The sequence below is a fragment of the Hetaerina americana genome, unplaced genomic scaffold (assembly GCF_022747635.1).
Source record: "Hetaerina americana unplaced genomic scaffold, ioHetAmer1.1.p SCAF_19, whole genome shotgun sequence".
Lineage (NCBI taxonomy): Eukaryota > Metazoa > Arthropoda > Insecta > Odonata > Calopterygidae > Hetaerina > Hetaerina americana.
The window spans coordinates 8,983,079-9,008,387 of NW_027286752.1; the positions used below are offsets into that span (position 1 = coordinate 8,983,079).

Sequence of the window (25,309 nt, forward strand, 5' to 3'; positions counted from 1 at the left end):
ACATGACACCCCATGTAGTATATTTCTAATCGTGTTGATTTTGGACTATTATGTATAGTACACGAAATGAATCCCCTGATTATTCAAACACTCTAGGTGTAAATAATTAGTATTCCTAGCACCGGCTGCACTGATATAATTTCCAGCTCCGCCACAATAGTAATGATGTGATCAGCTGTAGACAAATGTTTTGTGAGACACCTTTGAGCCTCCACCCCCCCCTGCTATGATTAGATACCATCATAGTACTTTGCCTTTCAATCAAACACAAGCCCTTGATGGTCCTACTCCTTTTGTCTAGCACTTACCTGATTTCTACTCCTGGCCATGAATGGGCACGAATGTAATGTATAGTGTCCCTGGAGTGTAATAGGGCTAAATAAATGACTATATATTCTAAAGTTGAGGTTTAAATTTTTCACCTAGAATTAATACCTCAGTTTAATGAAATAAATTGTTTTGTACATCTTGAAAACATTTTTCTGGACATGCCAAGTTAATGTCTTATGCAAAATATTTATTTATTTACACAAAGTAACCTCCATCAGTAAGGGAAATCTCTACAGATGATCAACAGTATAAGGGCAAAAGTAGTTACATTAAATTTCAGTCAAATCTTTTCAAAATATTGCCATCCATTTCATCAGCCAATGGCATGGATGAGATCACTCAAGGTGACGTTGGTCAGAGCCTTATTTGCGACTTCTATGATCTTATCGGATAGCATTCCACTGATCTGTGGACTGTAAGCATTAATCAACCTGGGTGCGTTGTCACTGATGAGTTTGTTGGCCAAATCGCTCTCATCACCCCCATCTAGAAGTCCATCGAAGTGAGTCTGATGGGAAACAAGGAAAAATATTGTATTGCCATGTGCCTGAATTATTACTATAAATATGATTTGAGGGTTAAAATTATGTTCCCTATTACTCATGGTAATGTACAAGACAATATTAGCATTACGTAATTAACATATTGTTGACAAATGTAAGCATTCATTTAGTAACATGATGATAAAGGAAAATGAGGGAGAATCAAGTAAAAGCAGAGGAAGATTTTCTTATTTGAGAAAATCATCATTATTGATAAAATAAGAGTATCATGTTACAAACAAAGAAGACTTCCTGAGGTAGAAACACCAACTCAGGGCAATTACCTGCATCAGTGCCAGAAAAGACTTCATCAAACATTAATTGGGTTAACATGTCTATGCTTTGGACATGAGCAAGAAATGACTTGGACAAGGTATGCCTTGAGGTCATGGACTGGTTGAACATAATAATGGAAGAAAGGGATAATAACATTGAAGGTTGCACAAGGAAGGTCAAAGAGCATATACACAGCAAAGTGAAGAGGAGCATAGTATCTTTAAGCTAATGGTACTGAAACACAATAATGTGCTACATAGGACTGTTCATAAATTGCTCCACAAACTTTGCCTGAACATTTATCAAGATGAACTATTTTGTGATGAGCCACTAGATTATTGGATAGTAAAATCCCTAGGCTTTTCAAGGGGTACAGGTCCAGCATGCACTTGTACTTCTAATCTGTTTTAACTTCAATAAAATCACATTTTTACGGTAAAATGAAACCAAATTTTTAATGCAGTTTGTTGCTAAAACTTTTTCGCCATCATTACTCACTCTTTGTTTTTTAAAATACAAATCTAAGAGTTTGCCATGGGTGTTGCTGAATTATTTGACAAATCGTTTTCTTGCTTGAAAAGCATTCACTGCCATTTATACCATATCTTGAGTCACTTACATTATTGTTAAATATTTGATTTTCCCAAGAAAATACACCATATTTTGCCTTGATGAAACTACATTATTTATAGATGTTCAAAATAAATATAATGGATTGATGGAAGAATGGAAAATCGTTTATAAGGTTTTATGAGTTAGAAGATATAACTCAGAGCTGTAATTGTGGTACAACTTGTAGATGAAAATAGAATTAAATTGAAGACAAGTTAGAGAATATTGAAATCATTAAGCTTTTAAATGAAACCAGTGTTTTTTCCCTACCAAGATATTCTTAATTTTGAGTGCAATTCCATCGACTATGTCGAAAATAGAATGGTCCTGCAGTATGCTACAAGAGTGAAGACCTGGCTTGGAAGCACAATGGAGGAGGAAATGCTGATTGGATTGTGTCAGATGAGTATGCATCAGCAATTTATTAAAGAAATTGTGATATGGTCAAAAAGAAAGTGTTAGAAAAACTTTCAGCAAACACAAGAAAATTAATATTAGCCTAAAAATCAAAAATTTTGTAGTAAAAAATAATAATATAGCAATAAAGCTACTGGGTTTTTAATGACTAATAGAATCATTTTTTCCAAAATCTTGAATTTTGTTTTGTAAAAACAACAATACTGCTGCTATAGATACCCTTCTCCCCTTCCTGATCTAATATGAGCTGCATCTCTCTATTTCTAATCTTGGTTAGGCATGCCCTTCTTAGCTTGCACAAAAACTTGGCACCAATGTATCCTTAAGTATTAAAATATGCTCATTGCCACTACTTTGTATCATACAGCACCGATAATTCAGCATGATCAGGAGCATATCTGAAATATTGGAATTCTAAACCATAAGCTAATTGCAGTACATAATTTTGTCCTAATATACCCCTCAAAACAAGATGCATACCAACTCATTTATTTCTTTATCAGTTTGAAGGAATTTCATATGATCAGTTGACAAGAATTCTCCTAATATATTGCCAGAATGGTGGTCCTTGAAAATTATATATTTCGTTACAGATATGTCCTTCCATTCAAGTAAACTTTCAAATGATAGGCTGATGCATAAGAATTTGTAACTTATTTTGAGGTACCTAGGACTCATTGAAACTGATATAGAGCCAAACTATAGCCATCAACTACTTACATTCAAACCCTGTAGGCTGAAGCCAAGATCCAATTCTTTGACATAAATGAAGCCATTGTCATCAGTTCCAGCTGTAATCACCACAGATGCATTGAATTGATCAACAGTCAAGCTGTAAAATAAAAAAAATCATGATAGTTATGTCACATGCAAGAGAGAGAGATAAAAATAAAAAAAATAATATCTGTGCAGCACCAGAAATATAGTTTTATGTATGTTTACTTGAAGTGTAGCATTGTTGACAGAAATTAAATTCTGCATCATTCTTTATTTCTCTTCAATATAATTTTTATGCTAAATCTCATTAGGTAATACGCCATCTCAAATGATTTTAGTGTTAACCTTTATTTCATCCAAGGGATGTAATTAATCAAATTTCATGACATTATCATTAAAAAAATAGAAATACATGCATGTATGTATATTATCATAATAACTTGTGGAAAACATTGTTTTTCATTTACATATTTGGATTTGTCATCATTGTCCATGCAAATAATTCATATTTCACTATTCAAGGGAATATCAAAAACCTACCTCCCTATTTTATTTAATTATTACATTGTTCTGTTGGTCAGGCATAGAACATAGTCATCAAGATATACAGGAAATAGAATAATAAAAATTACATGAAGGTGCACACTTCAATGAAATATTGCAGTTAAACCCAAATGAAATTTAGGGATCAATCTTAAAGCTTCCTATGCTGCTTCCAGGAATAACTGAAGCATAGGCTGGCTTGTTTTGTCCCCAGTCCAGGAGCAACTTCTGCCATGAAACCGCCAATCAGAGTGCTCCAGGCCAAATTGCAATGAAGATCAGTTGGACCTGAAGATGCCTCCAGGACTGGGGGCAAACTGTTGTCTAACAAGCCAACCAATGTAATGCTAATTCCCAAAAGCAGCATGGAACCTTCAAAATGTAGGGATACTTTAATGTTAGGATTTTCAAACAATTTTATGGATAGAAAAAAACCATGTCAGTCTGGATTAAGACTAATAACAAGTAAAGTCAGTCACTACCTATGATATTTGGACATGCATTAAAAATTTTCTGCATTCGTTTATATAAGTTAACCCTACTTGTGTAGTCCTTAGGCATAGTCACAGTTTGAATACAATGATCGAGTGCTTTATCTACAAGCTACCATGTTGTCAAAAAAATAGACGGAGAAAAATATAAACAAAATAACAAAGCCATTAAAATGATTATTTAAATGAAGTGTCCACAAAAACTAAATGAAATCATTACTTAAACATGCTTTACGTCTCACCTTCTAGTTTATTAAAAGCCTAGTCTTATTGGATAAATGTGCAATGAATGGAGTATGGAATATAGATATTTATAGGTTTAATCTAAAGGACTAATGATTTCACAGTTTAATGGCTGGGAATGATTAGGTAAATGAATTCAACTGATTTTCTGAGAGTTCAACTGAAATCTATATACAGGTATGCATGATTTTTTTATAAAATCGTATAACTATGACTGGTGAATTAGAGATTTCCTATTATACATAATAAGAAGACTCTAGAAGTCATACATATTGTTGTTGTCTCAGGATGTCAAAATATGACATCTTTCTTGAGCAGAAATACACATTTTGGCTATCACAGAAGATATGCAAGAAGCCCTACTATCCTTAAACTCCAAAAACAAGGCTCCAGTAATAAGAAGAACACTGGTGTTCATTAGAGTCAGAATTATCTAACCTATATGCTCAGTTTGATTTTCAAAATAGATGTATTAAATGGCCAATACTGCCCATAAGGGTCGCGGTAGTCCAGGGGTAGAGCATTGGACTACTGACCAGAGGGCCTGGGGTTTGATTCCCAAGCAAGCCTCTCTGGGCACCAGCTGCTCCACCCAACCGATGTGTTTTTCGAGCCCCAGATCTTCCGGGGAAACCATAACCGGCACAGGGAAAGGAACTAGCCCCCCTATCCTGATGTGTGAATTTCACATGCGGTCGGGCTTAGGACTGGGTGAACTGTACCATCACATACCAAACCGAACTGCAGGTTGATTATGGTGTTTATGATAATGTACATAAATAGAGCTGAGATAAAAAATAATAAAGATCTCATCAACTTCAAGGGCTTATGAAAGAATATGCAACAAAAATGGCCTCTACTCTTCCTGTTTCCAAAAACATTCTTGAAAGAAATGCTGATGATGTAGATCTGGGTTTTTTTACTTTGGACAATAACTATTGTAGTATGTCACCATTCAATAATAAATAAAAATCAACAAGATTATGATTCATATAGAGTTAAATGCTGAAATGTGGGCTATGGCAAGAAATGGAGGCTCAGGCCCATATTTATTCTGTCAATATAACCCATTTAATTACCATATTTCCTGGCTCAGCCTGACTTTTTTTACTCTAAAATGTGCTCTAAAATTAGCCTCCATCTCATGGGCCGAGGGTGCATGGCTACAACATCAGCCTAGTAGCTCTAGCCATTTGACCAAAACAATACTATTAAGTATTTTTTCCAGCATCAGGCATAGAAAATTATTACCTTGATCACAAATTTTAATGATATCACTGTTTTGATACAAAAGTAACAAACAGATTTAATATTTTGTTGAAAGTACTTCCTAAAAAAATTCCTAAATAAATCGTGAAAATATACAATGTAGTGCAGTTAGCTTCATCTATCATATAATGCTGCTACAAAACTTTAAAAATAAGTGTTGGGCTAATGGGGATGTTGCCCCTCTGCTAATGCATGATATCTCTCCCTTGACGTCTACAGGCATTCAACATCATGTAGTGTCGCAAAGGCATAGAAAATGGCTGCTCTTGATACAAATTTTTATATTATTAAAATAATAGCAGAAACAAAGAATCACAAAAAAGTTCAGATAATAATAACTTCATAGAATTTTAAAAGAAAATATTGTCCAGCAGTATTACATTTAAACTTGAATTTGTGAATTACGCTTCAGAACACGGAAAAAAGGCAGTTGAAAGGCATGTTGGCCCTGGGATGTCAAATTTCTGTCATTCTACAATGGATAAACGCTGACATATAACAAGCTGCTTATTTTTTAATGAAGTAACTCAATTTTCTTCACATTAAGTGTTCACATCAAAATATCTTGATCCTTTTTTGTCTGATTCCAGTATTTTTTGTGAAGGCTAACCAGAGAAATCAGGGTCCATCTTATTGACTAGGAAATACGCCAATTACATTGATAATCATAGTTGGAGTAACACTATGATATCTACATTCATAGCTCTTTCATTGGAAAGTGAAAATAAAGTAGAATAAAATGGGAAAAGAATTTTATGGGTTCTCTGTTAGCTAAAAGATATTTACTTGACACTTACTTGAAGTCTCCGTGTCCATAAACAGGAAGAAGATCAACAATTTCACCATTAATGTCATAATGTCCCTTTGCCTTTATTTCTGGTAGGCTAATATTTACAGCAACTGACAGGCCAAAAACATTTAACTTGGTATAGTCAATATTATACTCAGACAGTTGGGTTATGTTGGCATGATCAAGATTTCCAGTCAACCTGAAAGTGGGACATGAATTTCATCAATAATAAGTATGCACGTTTAAAATCATTTAACAGCATATTTAAATTTATTCTGTGCAAAAAATGGCAATAGAAAGGATGATAAAGAGTTGTCAAAAATGTAGGAGGTGAAGGTGATCTGAGCATTAATTATTAAAAATAATGTATGTCAGTGAATTTCCAGAAATAACACTTAAGAAATGGTTATGTAAACAGACCATGGTTGTTTAGACATCAACATTCATCTATATGATTAAATGAGATGATACCAGATCTTACTTTGCAAAATCCTGTTCAATGTCGAATGGAAAATGGTCAACATAAAATGGATCCAGGGGTGGAATGCCATACTGAGGAAGTCCAGTTGCAAATTTAGACTTCAGACCCTCAAGAAATTGCTTCAATTTGTCATCAAAGGAAGAGGACAGCTCTGGATCAAAGATTCTTCTGACTTCTGCGACTGAAATTGAAATAGCAAATAAGTGCAAGATGGGTGAAAGCAGGAGATACCAGGGAAGGCCTGGGATGTAGAGATGGTCCAGTTCCACTATAGCCTAATCTTCAAGCACAGGAATCTGCTTTTAATTCAACAGTTGAGGAAAGTTGAAATGAAGCCCACATTTATAAATATTTTCCACCAGGACATTTTTTACGTTTATCTTCATCCACAATTTTATCCCTTTAGACATCTTGAACTTTAATTAAAAATTTCACCTTATAGCTCAGGCTGCAGGTATAAACAGAATAATCATTCTGCCAATCAAACCTTTCCGTGAAATATCAAATCATCCAGGAAATAAATTCAAAATTTAATGATAACCTCTGTGTCTATCACCTTCCATAACATATTTGAAATGTATTGTCAAAATAATAAGGCTTGAAGTAAAGAGATTTGGAATTGCATATGACAGTTTTTGTGCCACATAGTGATTGTGTTAGTCCTAGTGCAGAGAATGCCCAGTGATGACATGAAGTTGGCGATTGATCTAGGCTGATTTATTGGACAATGAATGCTTAAGACTCACTCAGGACTGGACATTCAACAGAATGAAGGAGTAAGGGGTATATTCCCACAAATTTTTTCTCAGGATCATTGGACTCGTCATTGAAGAACATGAAAACACAAATATTTTTAATTAAAATCATTGCCTTTCATTCTAGTCTAAACCTCACAGATGATTCTTGAAGGTGATTTGGGTGAGATGTTCAATTCAAAGGTGTCAAGAGAGTACTACACATTAGGTAATTTGGTGAACAGAGCTAATGGCCTTCCAAGATCCACCTTAACCTGACCTTTAAATAATACAATGAATTTGTTTTGTTCATGAAAGTTTAAAATAAAAATATTAAACCTTCCAACCAAAATACCTGTAGATAAACAAACTTATTTCGATCAATAATTTTTGACAGATAGTGTAAGATAAAATAAGTTTGAGTGCCCCATTTGACACAGAGAAACTTTGATCAGCACAATCCTGATGGCAAATCTGTTTATAACTTAACTAGCTTTTGTAGCTCAAGAATAATAACATCAACTTATATCTTTTTTTCATCAAATTCTCATTCATTACTAATCTTCTGAATATAACCACCCGAATAGGTTTCTGTAAGCATCCTGAGCATGAGGTAATAAAGTGAATAATTCCACTCCATGACATTTGAAATTTAACTTTCAACCAATATCTTCTGTCTTTGGACGGTGTTGACTTACTTATTTCTTCCTCTGGCACCGTTTTCAGGATGTTCTTAATGAAGGGACTCATAGACCGTTGAGGTTTTGGGTGACCAGCACCACTGCACACGAAGATGGCCAGTGCCATTGCAATAAGGGCAAAGGTAGCCTTCATGGTGGAGGCTTCTGATATCCAGGGCCTGAGCAGAAGAATATGAAAGTCAATTAGAAGAGCCACGAGGAATGCGTTCACTGTTGGAAAATACAAAATGGCAAAATAAAATCCTTCAACTACGCTAGATCTCATTTAGTATAGAGTGACTATCATTGAGTCTACAAATAGAGACTAGTTTATATCATAGACTAGTCTCTATGTGTAGACTACATGACTTATCAACGATAAGTTACCTGTATCTTTAGAATAGTCCATATATTTGCAATGAAATTCGAGTATATCATAAAAATGAGATATTTTTGTGTATTGAGCAAAATAGGAAATACAAATGATAGTTTACCTATAGAATAAAAAATCTTGGAAAATGTTTTTTTCAAATGTCATTAAAACCAATTTTGGCTTATTTTTGACAGTAGTTTAATATGAAAAATGTGTTACAGCACCAACACTTATAAGTATCAATGGAATTCCAACTTCAAGTACATAGCATGCCATGTCATGAAACAATAATACAGATAATATACCTTCCAAAAGTCTAGTATACCTATTTCAATTGAGACGTTTCCAAAGTAAAATGGTTGAGCAAGAGTGTTGGTGAAAATACGAGACTTTAAGTGTGTGAGACCTAGTAAATGGCCTCGTATACTTGGAAAAATATGGGTGCATTGCAAATTCATTTGAAATTTACCAATGGAGGTAAATTTTGTCTTTTCTCCTTATAGTTTTAAATCTTTTAAATATCATCAATCATTACTTAAACTGGTAGTAGTAATGTCATGATAGAGTAATCTTCTTTGGTATAGCCCTGCCAATGTGAATATTCTTCATACATTGATTGCCATATTATACATATCTCTAATTGCTTTTCCTTGATGGCTATTACCACAGTATCGTTCTACATAATTTATACAAATTTTACAGCAATTTCAAAATTATATAACAAAAATATTGATGTGAAGTATGCATTTTCAACACTGAGCTGTTTTCCATACACTATTTTATAAAAGAAGGCTTGTTCTTTTGAAGTGTACCAGGTTTCTTTTTTAAAGTAATTCTCCTCAGTAAAATTTGGCCGAAGTATACAATTTGTTTCCATTAATATGCATGAGAATATTCATCGCAACAGTTCATATGTTGTAAGAAAATTCACCATGCCAAATAAATAATTTAAAATAAAAGGTTCATATTTTTATGTCATTCCACCTTCATGTGCATCTCAGTGAGTTATATTTGTCCTTGAGCTTCACAGTGCTCTATTCCATATTAAGTCCAGGTCAAGTCCATATAAATTGATGCGAACAAAAACAACGACATTTTGATCTTGATTTTTAAGATCGTTAAGACAAATGACATATTCCAAAGAAACTGCGGGAGATGCCGCAACAGTAACTTTTAACGGAGTCATCCCCTAATGTGCATTTCAATGGAACAATTTCAGAGCGTAAAAATCATTCGCCTTGACTGGGACTCGAACCCAGATCCCTCAATATCCGGTCAAGTGCTTTAGCCACTTAAGCTACCGAGGCGTCCTCTTAAACTCTGAAATTTTGGGGCTTTTAAAGGAACTAGATGTTATGACGAAATACCGTACATACAATGTCACATGCATTCGTAGTCGTGCGCGAGGCGCCACTGTCCACGAGGTTAAAGCCAACTTTAAACACTTATGGTGTTTTCCCTTTGACAAATTCGAAAGAAACAGCGGGAGATGCCGCAACAGTAACTTTTAACGGAGTCATCCGCTAATGTGCATTTCAATGCAACAATTTCAGAGCGTAATTGCATTGAAATGAAAGCATTGAAAAGCATTGAAATGCACATTAGCGGATGACTCCGTTAAAAGTTACTGTTGCGGCATCTCCCGCAGTTTCTTTGGAATTTGTCAAAGGGAAAACACCATAAGTGTTTAAAGTTGGCTTTAACCTCGTGGACAGTGGCGCCTCGCGCACGACTACGAATGCATGTGACATTGTATGTACGGTATTTCGTCATAACATCTAGTTCCTTTAAAAGCCCCAAAATTTCAGAGTTTAAGAGGACGCCTCGGTAGCTTAAGTGGCTAAAGCACTCTACCGGATATGGAGGGATCTGGGTTCGAGTCCCAGGCAAGGCGAATGATTTTTACGCTCTGAAATTGTTGCATTACAAATGACATAATTTAAATGGCTGCTTGTTAAAAGAATTATTCCGCCAATCACACCTTTTAATTTAAAGGCTAGAGAAACAAATGTTACGATTACATTTTTTCTGTCGCTAACATAGCGTCCGCCAATCGGTCACTTCGTGAAAAAAACTCTACCTGATAAACCGGATTCGCGTTCTCAAGGAGGTTATCTTAGTTTTTATCTCCGAGGGCGGTAACTCGTGAATATATTCCACATACTGATAAAAATCTACCGTTGTTTTTTCCCGATCTTCTTGAGCCACGATATCTCTTTAACCGAGGAGATTTCATCGAGATTGAGGAAGCTGTGATCTCCATGAAGGTTATGCTGGATTCATTCTCCTAAAATTTATTCTCCTATTCAGAATAGCTCATGACGAAGGTAGCAATGAGGACTGGCCTTCGTGTGTAGAAAAAAATCTTTTTCTGATACATAAACATGGTTTGCATAAAAGGTATCGGGAAAATTTTCGGAAAATTGATTTATGTTAGGTATTGCTGAAATGCCTTAAATTCTTCTAAGTACATCCCTTGAGCTTCGACAAACTTTTGCCAGCGGCTTTTCACGACTCGAAGGCTCCCTGGTAGGTGGATCCCGGAAGGTCCTTAAGGGTACGCGTGCAAGCTTCGTTGACGGAACTTAGGGTGGTGTGGACTGTTAAGAGGTTGGGGAATCGTCGAGATGTCGTTGTAGAAGGTTTTCACCTCTATAATACAGCCACCAATATAGAGCTCGCGAATTTTTTATGGATTGGAAATCGGCATTGGGCCGCGTACATTTTAGCATTCCGACCATCAGAATTTTCAGAGCTGAACCGTCACCTCTGATCCCATACAGCTTTCTTTTCCCCTTCCCAGCACGCCCTGCCCTTCGCACGCACCAGCCCTAGCAATCCCTCCACCACCATTCGTACGAAGAGAAGGCCGAAAACTTAAAATTTCTTAAATGTGTCCTTTTACCTTTCCACTATTTATATTTTTGTTTTCTATTGTGCCGTCCAAATGTTATATTATAGCAGGGGTAGAGCATTGGACATCTGACCGGAGGGCCCGGGTTTGATTCCCGGGCCAGCCTCGCTGGGCACCTGTAGCTCCACCCAAGCTATGTGATGATTCGGGTACCAGACCTTCCTGGGAAACCATAACCGCAGGGAAAGGAACTGGCCCCCCTACCCTGATGTGTGAATTTCACACGCCGTATAGGGCTCACTACTGGGTGAACGCTAACATCACCTACGAAACCTAACATCAAATACACACCGGATTACGGTGCGCATGGTTTATGTATACCATGAACACCGTAATCAACCCAACCTGAAGGTCGGCAAAAGACGAACGCAGCTATATCTGTATCCATGTTAAGGAATATATGCTCGCCATGTGGCGGGTTTTCATGTTTGATTGTGTGCGTATCAAACTTGGACGGCAACAAACAATATACAAAAAAACCACGCTCTTATGCATAGTCTTCATCGGAAGAGATAGAAGTATATATGTGTATATATATATATATATATATATATATAGAAACATATATAAGGAAAAGGGATAGGAACACGTATAAAGGACGAACACAATAGAGGTGGGGAAGGCGGAATCGAACGGATCACAAGAGTAAAAATATTTCCTCAACCGGGACTCGAACACCGGATCTTTCCACTTGCCGGGCGGATGCTCTTAACCACTTGAGCTATCGAGGATATGTAATTTACCCTGAGATCCGTGGGTCTTATATGTCGCCAAGCGCCCCGATTCTTTAGCCAAGAGATGGCGTCAGGGGGCTGTTTCACCCACCAAAGGAGAAATAGACAATACACAAGAGCATCCGCCCGGCAAGTGGAAAGATCCGGTGATCGAGTCCCGGTTGAGGAAATATTTTTACTCTTGTGATCCGTTCGATTCCGCCTTCCCCACCTCTATTGTGTTCGTCCTTTATACGTGTTCCTATCCCTTTTCCTTATATATGTTTCTGTATATATGAGTATTTATTCGCCGTTTGGCGGGATTTCGTGTTTGAATGTATATATATATGTATATATATATATATATATATATATATATATATTTATATGCATATATATGTATATATATATGTGTATATATATGTATGTATATATGCATATATATATATATATATATATATATATACACACACACATATATATGTATGTATATATATACACTCATATATATATGTGTATATATATATATATATATATATATATATATATATATATATATATATATATATAACATATATACACACACACATAATAACTTCGAATAATTTTAAAAACAGTTTGAAACAGCCATTGCTTTTTTCTTAACTCATAGAAACATTTCCTTCAATGACCATCATTCTTAATTTATTAATAATGATTTCAGTTCTCCAGATTCCTGAAAATTTTCGTCCCACATAACGGCAGCCTAATTACATATGTTATTCCTTGGTATTCCTGCTATTTTTAAACTCACTCTTTAAACAGTGGATATACAAATGTGGATATACTTTTAAAGTGGATTTACAAATGAAATTTTTTAAATACGTAATTTTTTTAAAATCTTGTAAAACAAGCAGTGGGCGATTTCTATTTTTCACTGTTCCTGAACTCATGTCAGTAGCTTGCCACAGGGTATTAACATTTTTACAGTGGTCCGCTGAAGGAATCGAACAGCAATCTTGCTTAGAACGAGACATCTCCCGCTGATGTTAAGCCAATGGCATTGATATCGAGAATACAAATTAACTGATTACCGTAGTGCTCTTTCTATCGTTCTTCGAGGATGTTATCCTTCTCAAATTACTCATGTTCGCAAAAACGACACAAAAAATAAGGGCAGAAATAAAGATAACCCCATTTGCAATTTAATTGACCAAAGAATTAACGCAGCGGAGAAATACTGACGCAAACTGTGCACAGCAAATATCAGCCCCCAGACGAACCCCGTGGACTTAAGCGATGAAAGCAGTTAAATGTAAACAGCGGTTGCGCATCCCAAATTGAATCTCAAACCTACCTGGAAGATGGCGAAATTTTGCATTCGAATAGTATGGCGACACTTTCAAAAGTGATTCATTCAAACACTGTAACATTTAAAATACTAAAAATATTCCGTTATTTGCTGTAGATATTTTTTTCCAGGTGATTTGATAAATAATATATGTAAGCTGAAACTCTTAATAGGACGGAGAAAATGAAATCAAGTAGATACTTACATACAAAGAAGACCGCGTGGATATGACTGTTGGGAGGATCCAAGCGCTCCTTTTAAAAGGACGTGAAACGTCACCTCCATCACTATCTCTGAAGTTCATCTATTACGGTTGCCCTACTCAGGTAGGCGGTGGGATGGGAAGGAGGACGGGCATAAATTCAAGTTTCTAGAGCTTCGAATGCGTTTAACAAGAACCACTCCTAATCTTTTTGCTAAATTGCATTTTACGACGAATAAATTATGGTCTCAGTCTCAACTGGATGCACTAGTCATGGCTCGGGAACGGGAGGAAAATATAAAATGCTTGAATGTTAAAAAGGATATTGCAAGGCATTTTTCGGGCAATTAATGAATGAAACTTCTTTGTATCCCATTTAAATCTCAATTTCAGAATGCCATTATGAAGGAGGATAATTAAAAAATCATCCTCCTTCGTAATGGCATTTTGAACGCCGATTATAAATTATTTTTAGTATTTTTTTATTAGTTTTATAAATATGGACCTCTTATAACGGTTCGTCATATCGAATGTCATATTCATAAAAATATCTGGAAGAAGATACGTGTAACTAAATCGAGTCTCTAAATCTATTTTTGGATTCAAGAATGAATAATGATCCACAAGTCTATTCCAAGACTAAGTCTATTTCGTACTTACCAAGAGGTGGTCAGTGCCGGATTTTCCTCGTGGCTACGTATTTTTCTAGCAATTTAATTAATCAGATTAACATTTGAAAATATTTCAAAATTATTAGCCAAAATTCATGTCTAAAACGCAAATTTAATGTAAACTCAATACCAATCCTAAGGCAAACGAGAGATATTGTCCATACATTGGACATTGAATTTTGGGCGTTATGGTCATCTGAATCATTCATTTTTTAACCAAGTCTACGGTGACGGTCGAGGATAATGTAAGCAGTAATAAAAATGAAAAATAAAGAAATATTTACGAGATAATATCATATTATATGGAGAAAAACATGAATTTGAATGTTATGCTCATTGAAATTCCTGGAGGCTGGGGAAAGGTTTTGTGCTTAGAGTCATGCTTAATTCTCGTGGACTTGGACGTTTCCCAACAATCTATCGAATTTCTTCTTATCATGGCACATTTCGACATCTTTTTGGCATATACCTTTTATTGTAAGCGAGAAACACCTGAGTTTCCGTTCATTCAGGTGTGATCCCAAAAAACAACTCATGGCCTTAGTTCATTCAATAATAAACGGAACTGATTTGATCCAGTAAATGATAGGCGGGATTGACTCAAAATGAGAACAATGTCGGAAAACCCATAAAGAAGCTACCACATATTCTGATGGAAAATAGAGCTTATCATAAATTTTCCATCAACGTTTTAATTTTTTTCTTAATGCGTCTCATCGCATCGATTACTAAGCCCTTATAATAAAATGGCTAACATTGGGCAATCATTGATAAAACTATCTGATTTAAGTGTGTTGGATGATAAAGCAAAATCAAGTCTTTGGTTCAGGCTCTGGCTGCTTTGAATGGCCTTAAACTCTAGACCGAACTGTAAATAGCACCGGGATGGTCGTCAGCAATACTAAGGATGATTTCACTGATAAGGTTTTCAAGCGTGTGCAGTATCTTAGGGTCGTAATTTCATATTCGTAGGTGCAATGGCGTGGATGCGAATTTTTCACTGTGGGATTGATGGACTTTCTATGGCTTGATATTTTCTTATTTCCACGGGCAGATAAACTGTGACACACGAAGGAAAAATAATTAGTAGGACCAACTTTTAGAGCATTGTGTCATCAATTTGAACATGGCACTGGATAATTAGACGTACATTCTAACTCATATTAGCTCACATGCGTGGAGTCTTAGGCTAAAAAATACAATAATAACAAATAAAATGCACCAAAAAAATGGAAATCGGTTTTCACTGTAGATTAGGCTGGACATTTACGTTTGAGGAATTTTTATGTATAATTTCAACGAAGAAAATTTGCGAAGTGGTCTTCCTTAATTTGTATTTCACTTTTTGAAATTTTTATATTCATTACAAATCGCCATGGATCATTGCTAGAGGGGTATAGTGCAATTGCCTAATTAAATAATTACTAAATTGTAATGAGAAGTGGAATAAATTCACCGTCACACTTTTTAAAATCATCGAGCTGATATTTTTTCACCTTTAAGGTGCTCGATAGCTGAGTTCTTCTTCATGCTATTTTGTTAAGTTGATTAACCACTCCTCTCTCGATATTTTTCTGTGTTAAAGTTTCAAGAAATTGACGAATGATCATTTCCTAGTAAATAAAATGAACATGTTTAGGGAAAAAACACACATGGATCTAAAAAATGCCTTCTGTTGGCCAAAAATTTCCCTTAATTCTTTAATAAAGAAATAAACGGGTCATGCAAAAATTGCTCTTCTTCGAATTGCTTAATATGTTTCCTGATTCCATACAGGAGGATTATGCCTTTTAACTTGCTCTTTCCTCTTATAAGATTCGGAAGTGCTGAATTTATAGGCTACTAATTGAAAGTATAGCTCACAAATTACTGAATATTTGCATTATTACAGAAACTAAATATGTGAAAATACTTCATCAATCTTTTAGCAAATCGATCAGATTCTTCTCAGACTCTTCTAATTAAGCTTCAAATAAGCCTTCTCCTTTTCATCGCATAACTCTGTTCATACTTTCCTTTATACTTTCAGTGAAAGGGAAAATGTGGACTGAGCTCTGCGATGAGTACGAAAAAAACAGAGGTAGGTGAAATTAAGAAAAAAAAGTTTGTGTTCAATAAATACCATTTCAGCATATTCTGAAACTCATAACACTCGGGAAAGGAGAGTGGAAAATGATTCTAATTATTCTCAAGCGATAGATAGAGTTAATCCCATTCTTGACCTTGGCGAACCCGAGATACTATAATTTCACCTCCAACGCGGTCTGACATAATTTGATAATCACTATATTTTCATGCATTGAGGTATAGTTACCCAGTATTTATTTAGTTAGACAAAATGTGAAAAGAACATTAAATTAAAGATAATGTTAACTCCCTAGCATTCTAACAATTTTCACCTTGTGTTTTGACCAAATGGGCCAGCTGTCGGCTCCCCACGCATTCGGTATTTGCAAAAACCACACAACATTTGCAGTAAGTTTCGTATGCTTCATATGATAGCCAAGGATATTTCTCCAAGCTTTTTAAATTAAATGATAATTTCTCCTTAAAATATTTACAGGAACGGAAAATACGGATCACTGCGGGCATCCAGTATTTCCAAAAGGGAGTTCGTTTATCTTCGTCCGTTGACGGTTTGTCCATTTCAGGTGCTAAGAAATATTATTAAATTACACCACCTAACGCTGTTCACATTGCGTTTGTCCCTTAGTATTGCCATTCTGCTAATTCGGTACATCTCCATTGCTGCAAATCATTTTAATCATGAGAGATATATGAACTATTCGCGCAGTTACTCTTGAAAAAATGGGACAAATTAATTTTAGAGGTGTTAATTTTTTTAAATATTTTTTAGTTACTGTTTTTGGGACTCAATCCGTTCACGTAATCATATAAGTAGAAGCGATGTGCTTCAGTCCCAACATATAGCACCAAAAGAATTACTCTTGCTTGCCTCTGACCTGATGACAAAAACCTCTTGCCAAAGGGGGGAGGGGGTAAAATTTGATCGCCACGATGACCTCCCGTGTGCACGCTTCTAAAAGGCTGAGAATTTTCCAGACAAGACGGAAAAATAATAGGGAAAGCTTTTGGCGAATTTTAGAGGATAAAAGGATAAATATTGACAATTTCAGTATCAAGATAACCAAAGTGCTATGTTTTATATATTATATATACATACATATATATAAATATGTGTATATATAAAAATATATATGTATATATATGTATATATATGTATATATATATATATATTTTATATATATAAACACATCTGTATATTTTTAAAACATAGACACACAAAAAAAGGACACTCACAGATATAGTTTTGCCGTTGAAGAGCTTTCAATTTCGAAGAAATTATATATATATATATATATATATATATATATATATATATATATATATATATATATATATATATATATATATATACATAATCTATGTCAAGATAACACCAGCGAACAAAAACATAGAAACACCAAAAAATCACTCGTATTCCGAATTTTCGGTGGCGCTGCCACCTATCTCATGGGATAGAAGGAAGGTTCCTTCCTTCACTTAAGCATATTGTATATCTGAACATATTGTTAAATTTCTGAGATACTTCATTTGAATGCTTAAAAGTTTCTTTGATTGTTTTAGATTGCACGTGTATAAAGGACATTATTGGCGAGGCCATGATTTAGCAAATCAATACAACCTCTCGAGATGTACTCTGCACCCAAGGAAAATCATGTTCCCACACTCGAAAGTCGTCTGCTTTGATACGCAGGTATCAATTCTCAATCAGTCGCACCAATTGAGTGCTGGAGGAAGATAAGATTAAAATTTGTGCGTAAAAAGACAAGTGATACCATAAATCTTGATCTGGATATTAGACGACGTCGCATGTACAATTTCGAAAACTTTGACTCCTAAAGCAATATATTGCTCCAGGGAAAAAAGCATCTGGCCGAGATTCAAACACTGAACTTTTCAACTGTCTCCAAATTGAGTGATCGAGTCCTGGCTGAGCCAAATCTGTTTTTTCATGGTCAATTGACCATATGCTATGAAATGGCCACTCATTGCCTTCTCGTGAACAATTTTTTCTTGCATTGATTTCACGGAATAAATTACCTACCATAATTAGCTAACATTCATTTTGACTGTAGAGTGTGGATTCCAAAAATTTGAATATGAAATAGATTTGATTTCAGAAATAAAATGAGACTTTATTGCAAGAATACTTAACACAAGATTCCACAAATATTTGATAAAATTCGAAGTATTTTCCAAAGGTTGCTGTAAAATGATCTTTCCGTATTTGGTAAGGTAAGTCTATTATATCGTAAATATTTATACTAAAACTATGCCTTTATCATTAACTAGTGTAAAAGAGCGAAGACATGGAAGTAATCTGTCGATATGCAGTTTATTTCTGCAAAGTCATCTATCATAGGTGGGAGATCATTTTCCATGTCTTCACGTATCACATCATATCATCATTTATTCACCAGCAGACCATGTGGTATAGGTTCCGTCAAAGCAGAGTAGACATAAGAGTATACGCATGTAAAGCATAAGGATACAATTCAAGCTCTTAGATATTATATTTGTGAACGGACATCGGCGAAAACACTATATATGTAATAGCTGAAGCAATTGACCTCGCCTGGAAAAGTCCGGAGTGAATTGTGTGACTCCGGTCCAGGTCTGGTAATGTAGAAGGGTTTGGCGGAGTGCTAACAGCCCACCGTAGCAAAAAGTGATTGATTTAAATACAATTAAAAATCCGGTAATTGGATGATATAACAATAATGGTTTGTTTAAGATATGGGATATGAAGATTTTGGAACTTCAGCGGGAAGGTCTTGGAAGAGGTGAGAAGACAACTTGATAAACTAGGACAGGGAGCGCGAGCCATTGCAGAAGAGTGCAGTGCAAGGGAGGAAGAATGAAGGGGAGGACTATGTGAGACTGATGATGAGTAATGATTTATCTCCAAGGAACACCAAAGAAGTGGGTGAAATGTTTTGAAATCATCCCTCCATTCAATCATCTACCATATTCGTCCAAGTGAAAGGATGGCGCGACATACTTTTTCAAGTTGAATGGCTTTTGAAATTACGCAACTGGAAACCTCAACACTTTTTCTCAAAAGTTTTATTTGTAGCATTGCCTACTCTAAGATCAAGGATCGAAGAAATTTATTCCAATCAAAAGCTTTTATAATTAAAAAAAACTTATCGGAAAAGTTTCAGAACTGGAGGGATGAAAAAATATAACGATGTCTCTGTGAAGAATTCCCCTCGGTCTGCCTAACTTTTCTGAATAATTCATTAATCCTCACGGATGTGCAGTCAATGGGGCTTCAATGCGAGCATAAAGCGAGAACTCATTTAAGATGGGGCCCGCAGAGGAGATGAAAGCATGGAGCAATTTGACGGGAGAGAGAGAGAGAGATAGAGCGGTTTTCAAATGTCGGACGAAGGGGACAGGCGCAGAGATTTTATACTAAAGAGACATTCTCTCCGGAGCAATGGGTGCGCTTCAATTCTACTGCGCGCTGATGTCGCCACAATCGCGCGCACCAATCGTAAGGGGCAAAGCGGGAGTGATGCGAGAGGCCAACTGGGTGTGATGCCTCATCACCCGATGGAATCTCCGAACGATGCGCGCGTTTGTGGAAGGCGCTGAGCGAGGACACTCACTCTCCATCCCCACGACACCCACCCCATCCGGCGCATCCTCCCCCTCCCCTAGCGACCGTCTCTTCTTCTTATCCATCCATCCGCCGGGACGTCTAATCCTCCAATCCGCCGGCGTGATTGGATGCGACCGGGGTAATCCCTTTGGCTGATGAGGGGCCGCACATATTGCTCCTTGGCAGTCCTTGGATCGAATATGTGGGCATACTCGATCGCATTCGCGGGGGATGCGTCGGGTATAAATAGGCCGCCAGGGGAAGGGGGGTGAAAGTTTTGGAATGGGGGAGGGTAGCGGCGGAGGGAAATAGGTTGCTGCAGCGAGAGATCCCCTAGATGCTGGGGATGTAGTAGAGACATGGGAGTGTAGCTTGGTGGACGCATTCGAACGGGTCGCGGAAAGTCGCCGGGCCGTAAAATAGGAGGCGCAGGAAACCGTATTTGAGGGAACAAAAGGGACTGAAACATTTTCAAGGAAAAGCAAGTCAGAATGAAATGAAATCGGGCCCGTGTTTCCTTACATCCCTCAGAGATCGAATTGAATTCAAATGTAGACAATTTTCTTTGCTTTGCAGTAGCACACAACCCTGGGGGGGGGGGGGGGCATGAACATTGCCACTGCTCTGAATTGCCACTGCTATTAATACGACCCTCGACCGCTGACGTTGATTTTTTTAAATCAGAAAAACGATATTTGAAATTTCTTGTTATGATTTATTGTTTTTCGTTGAAATAGAAAAACCTAATTTTGATGGTTAAACTGAATTTAAAATGCCTGTTTCTTAGCAACATGGTTACTTTGGTCTTCTAATGTATAAGGGAAATTCAGTGAATATGTCAAATCCTAAATGGAGATAAGTGAAAATTACTAATATGTGAAAATTACATTTGAAGTTTCATTAGATTTATTGGGCACAGCCCAGCTTGATTAACAAGTGCCAATGATACTTATAGCTGCTATAAAAGAAACTGCCCAGGCCTGTTGACAGGTATACAGGAGAATTGCCCCATTCCAATACTGCCATTCCTCATAGTGATATAATTATTCCAGGAAAGAATTGCAGAAAGGAATGCGTTAGTGTGGGAACTTCTTTAATCATCGCCCTGCAATCCCAACTTATGTTGTAATCTGATCAACTCATCAACCAATGTTGATGACCAACCAACTTATCAGCCAATTTATCAACTTTTCAACCAATGGTGATAACACTTTTATTTTGTGGGTTTTGAGGTACAGGTACAATGGTGAGATCAGTGTATAAAGTCGTCAATCTCACTTGATTGATAGCAATTTTCTGGATTGAGGTAGGCTGTTGTTGGAATAAGATACTACTCACAAAGGTAGTTCTAAGCCCTGACAAGCTCGACACAGAATAGTCACAAACTTTTTATACTACATGAAATGTTCTCCATTTCAGCAAACTTTCTGAATCCATTAATTCTGTCACAATTGCCTATTTCTTACCCTGCATTCTTCCCTCTATTACCATCTTCAGCACTACCATGCCTCTCAGCATCTTTCATATTCACTTGCCCTGTTTTCTTCATTTTCTTCAAGGGGTCATCTCTTTTCTCATACCATGCCTAGAACATCATCAAATTTTCTCCTTTCCATCCTTTTCATTTTTTCCATTATTCTCCAGGCTTACATCGCAAAAGCCTCTAGTCTAAACTTATCTCCTTGCCCCAATTACTAATTTTCTGAGCTACCTATACACAAAACTTCACTCCATATTCTTCATTTGAATAGACTTTTCTTTACTACTTTGCCAAGGATGCTTGTCATAAACTCTCACCTCCTTGTAAAACCTTCGTTACCTAAAGTAATTCTTCATTAAATGCTAATATTACTTTGTTCAATTTCTCCTAAAACACTCCCTAGATAGGTAAACTGTTAGTCTGCTAATGAAGGATCTGGTGCCAATCTTCAATCGTTCTAATGTTAGTCTGCTCTAATTTATATCCCCTGAATAAAAGTGGGGTTGTATTAAAAGAGTTTGTAATTTTCCACAGATTTTAAAGTCTGTGGACATCAAACAATTCCACAAAGTGATGCTTGAAAGCTTAAAGTATAAATATTGTCTTTTTTCTTAAAACTCTCATTGCCTCCATTATCCTGCGATTTTTTCTAACCCCATAATTATCTCACTGATTTTGTAATATGTTAGGCATTAACCGTAATCCCTTAGATAACTGACTAACTACAGTTTGCAAATGTAGCTGATTTGATGAGTTCCCTACCCACTTTTATTCCTATCACTAGCTATTTCTGCACATGTCATACCATTTCTTTGGCAACTGTAATGAAAGTCATAGGTACTCTCTGTCTAAAATTGCCCATCCGTAACTGTGCATCCACACTTACACGGTCTGAGACTGAGAGTATATATATTTCAGATAAGTAAACTAATCCTTCTGTTCACTCATATATACTACAAAGGTTGGCGATTGCGTTAAATGTACTTGGTAAAATACCTTCTCAAAATCCCCAAAGCATATCACTTCACCCTGGTTATACTCTATATTCCTATCTAGTGAGCTCATTTATGCCTTGGCATTGTGATATCCTTTTTTAAAGATCTTTGCCGTGCACAATATCACACTTATCATCGGTATGCTGTGCATTTCCCTTTTATGGGTTGGTATCAATATTCATCTTCTGTGTTAGTCATTGCCAAAATGATAGATACAGGTAGGAAATGATTGCTTCTAAATTATGATGCACTTCAGGGATCTAACTGAAAATTTCAAATGTGTAAGTGGCTTACTTAGAGAATTTATGTCTCAGTTAGCTACTTAAAATGCACACAGTCATTTACTTACCACAATTTACCAAATGTTGTGGCAAGCAGTCTCAGATAATATCTGTTGTGCGATGCATTGATGAAAATGTTTTTGTGCATATGAGGCTATTGATACAAAGAGGGTGGGACTATATTTAAAATACTATCATGGGTGCATGATTCTTTCTTATTCATTCATCAAATATTAATTGTATTTTTAGTCCTTCGATTGTTCTCTTTGTTTAGTTTATTTAGTTGTTGCCAGCTAGTCCGACAGGTAGTTATCAACGAAAAAGCCTCAATCACAGATGCCCTGAAACCTCTAACCTGGTTTCTTGGTATGAGTGAGTAAAATAGGTGAGAATAACGCCTCTTTACTATATTGCATTCAAATTTGAGTAATCATGAAAGCATGTACCAATGATCACTGTTGGTTGGTGCTTGTTTTTAGAAATGATGAGACAAATGATGGTATGCTCTAAACACCTTGCCAAGCACAATTATGAGGAAGCAAAGAATGAATACTTTTGGGAAGAAAAATAATATTTTTATAGTAGAAGAACACTAGAGCATCTAATTAGTAATTCTTGGTTTGATTGTGTATATAAACTAATTAGAATCACAGCAGGTAAAAGGGTTGTACTGTATGTATTTTTCTATTCGTTTTCCTTATATCTACATCCATGTGAATGAATATGTGTTCCCCACTTGGTAGGTTTTTACATTTGAAAATATGTGAGTGGGTGTGTAGAGGCCTGCAGGAAACAGGGGTTTATCATCAGCGACACTTGGTTTAGACTCTATCTAGGCTATAGGTATGCATTGAAGATGCTGGGAGCTTAGAAACATATCAGTTGGACTATATTTTTGTTAGATAGATTTAGGATCATGTACAATTTGCATGGTTTTCTGGTAGGAGATGCAATCTTGGATAACAATTCAGCAATTATGAAGTGAAGAGCACCCATTTCAAAAAGATAAAACAAGGAAGGAGGTTTTGGAAATGGAACATAGAAGTGTTAACTAGATTAACAAGGAAAGAGCATCAGATGGCTGTAGAGAGTATCATGAAAGAGAAAAGAGAGTTTGATTCTACGGAGGAAAAAAGGGAGCATATCATAAAAAGGACATTGGAAGCTGTAAAAGAAAGTATAGGAATAGTAAATAAAAAAAAGGACAAGAAAATTATGATTTACCGACGAGAAGATAAGAAAAATAGATGAGAGAAGGGAATGGAAGAATATAAACACAGGATTAGGTGAAAGGTACTATAAAGAGTTAAATAATGAATTGCGGTATTAACAAATAGAGCAAAAGAAGCATGGTGGAATATTCAGTATGAGGATATGAGAAACATGATGGAATTGGTTCATTCTATAGGAAAGTAAAATCACTATCTGGAAGTAAAAAGGGAAAACTGTTGCAAACACAGTTAACTCAGGGAAAATATTAGTTAAATCAGGAAAGTTCCAAGAGAGATTGAAGGAATACATTGGAGAACTCTATTGTAAAGGCATCAAGCCAGCAAGGTCGAAATCAAATAAGGCAGTGGGAGTAGACAATATTCCCTCACAACCACTTGAAAGTTTAGGAAAAGTGAAAGGAAGAGTTTTGTGGACTAACTTGTAGCATTAATGAGGGAAGGATTTGGCTGGAAGACTGTACAAATAATTTTAGCTCCTATCCCAAAAAAGGCATTTTGCATGAAGCTTAAGTGGATTTTAGGATCATAAATAAGAGGGTAGAGAGCAAGGAAATGATTACTAAGGAAATATTATAATAATATATTTGGGTTCAGGAAAGGGAGAGTCATGCTTAAGGCATTATCGGTAATGAGGTCAATGATAGAAAGAACAGAGAATACAATCAGGATATATCTGTCCGTTTTATGAATTTCGGGAAAGCATGTCATGGGTGGAGTAGGGGATGGACTGTCCTGATGGGCAATGCTAGGAATAGGAGTTCAACTCAGGTGTTCCCAATATCCTTGGTGCCATCAACTGACTGAGGAAGAAGTGGTTTAACAGGTATTGGAAGAACTAAAGATAGGAATGAAAGTCAGCAGGGAATTAATAAAATCAGTGAGGATTTCTGATGATCATGCTTTAGTTAGCCAGTCAACCTGGAGGTTGCAAGTGCTGCTGAGTGCAGTGGAAATTCAGTGCAATAGGTATGGGATGAGAATAAATATAAATTAAACAATGTTTATGCGGTTTATAGCCAGAAAGAAAAAGGCAAGTTAAATGTTATTTGGAGGTCAAAAAATGGAGCAGGTGGAACAGTTTATGTATCTTGGAAGTGTTTTGGATAAAAATGGTAAAAGGAGTAGGGACACAAGGAAAAGTATTGCATTGGGCAAGGAATCTTCTACAAGGAAAAGGGAATTGATGGCAGGGACGTTGAGCAAGGATGTTAAGAGAAGGCTTGTTAAAACTTTGATATGTAGTATAGTTTTATATAGCACAGAAACATGGTCATTGAAGCAGGATGAGGGCCATAGATTGG

General features: G+C 36.1%; 1 protein-coding gene across 1 annotated transcript; it reads right to left on the reverse strand.

The window, feature by feature from the left end:
* Positions 1–643: 643 nt before the first annotated feature.
* Positions 644–21,569, reverse strand: LOC139687298 (uncharacterized). The gene is made up of 6 exons (XM_071584439.1): positions 21,487–21,569; positions 8,144–8,304; positions 6,712–6,892; positions 6,238–6,429; positions 2,898–3,009; positions 644–838 (listed from the first exon to the last, which is right to left on the reverse strand). Exons 1-6 carry the CDS (start codon positions 21,567–21,569, stop codon positions 644–646), a joined length of 924 nt encoding a protein of 307 aa, XP_071440540.1.
* Between the last annotated feature and the right edge of the window lie 3,740 nt (positions 21,570–25,309).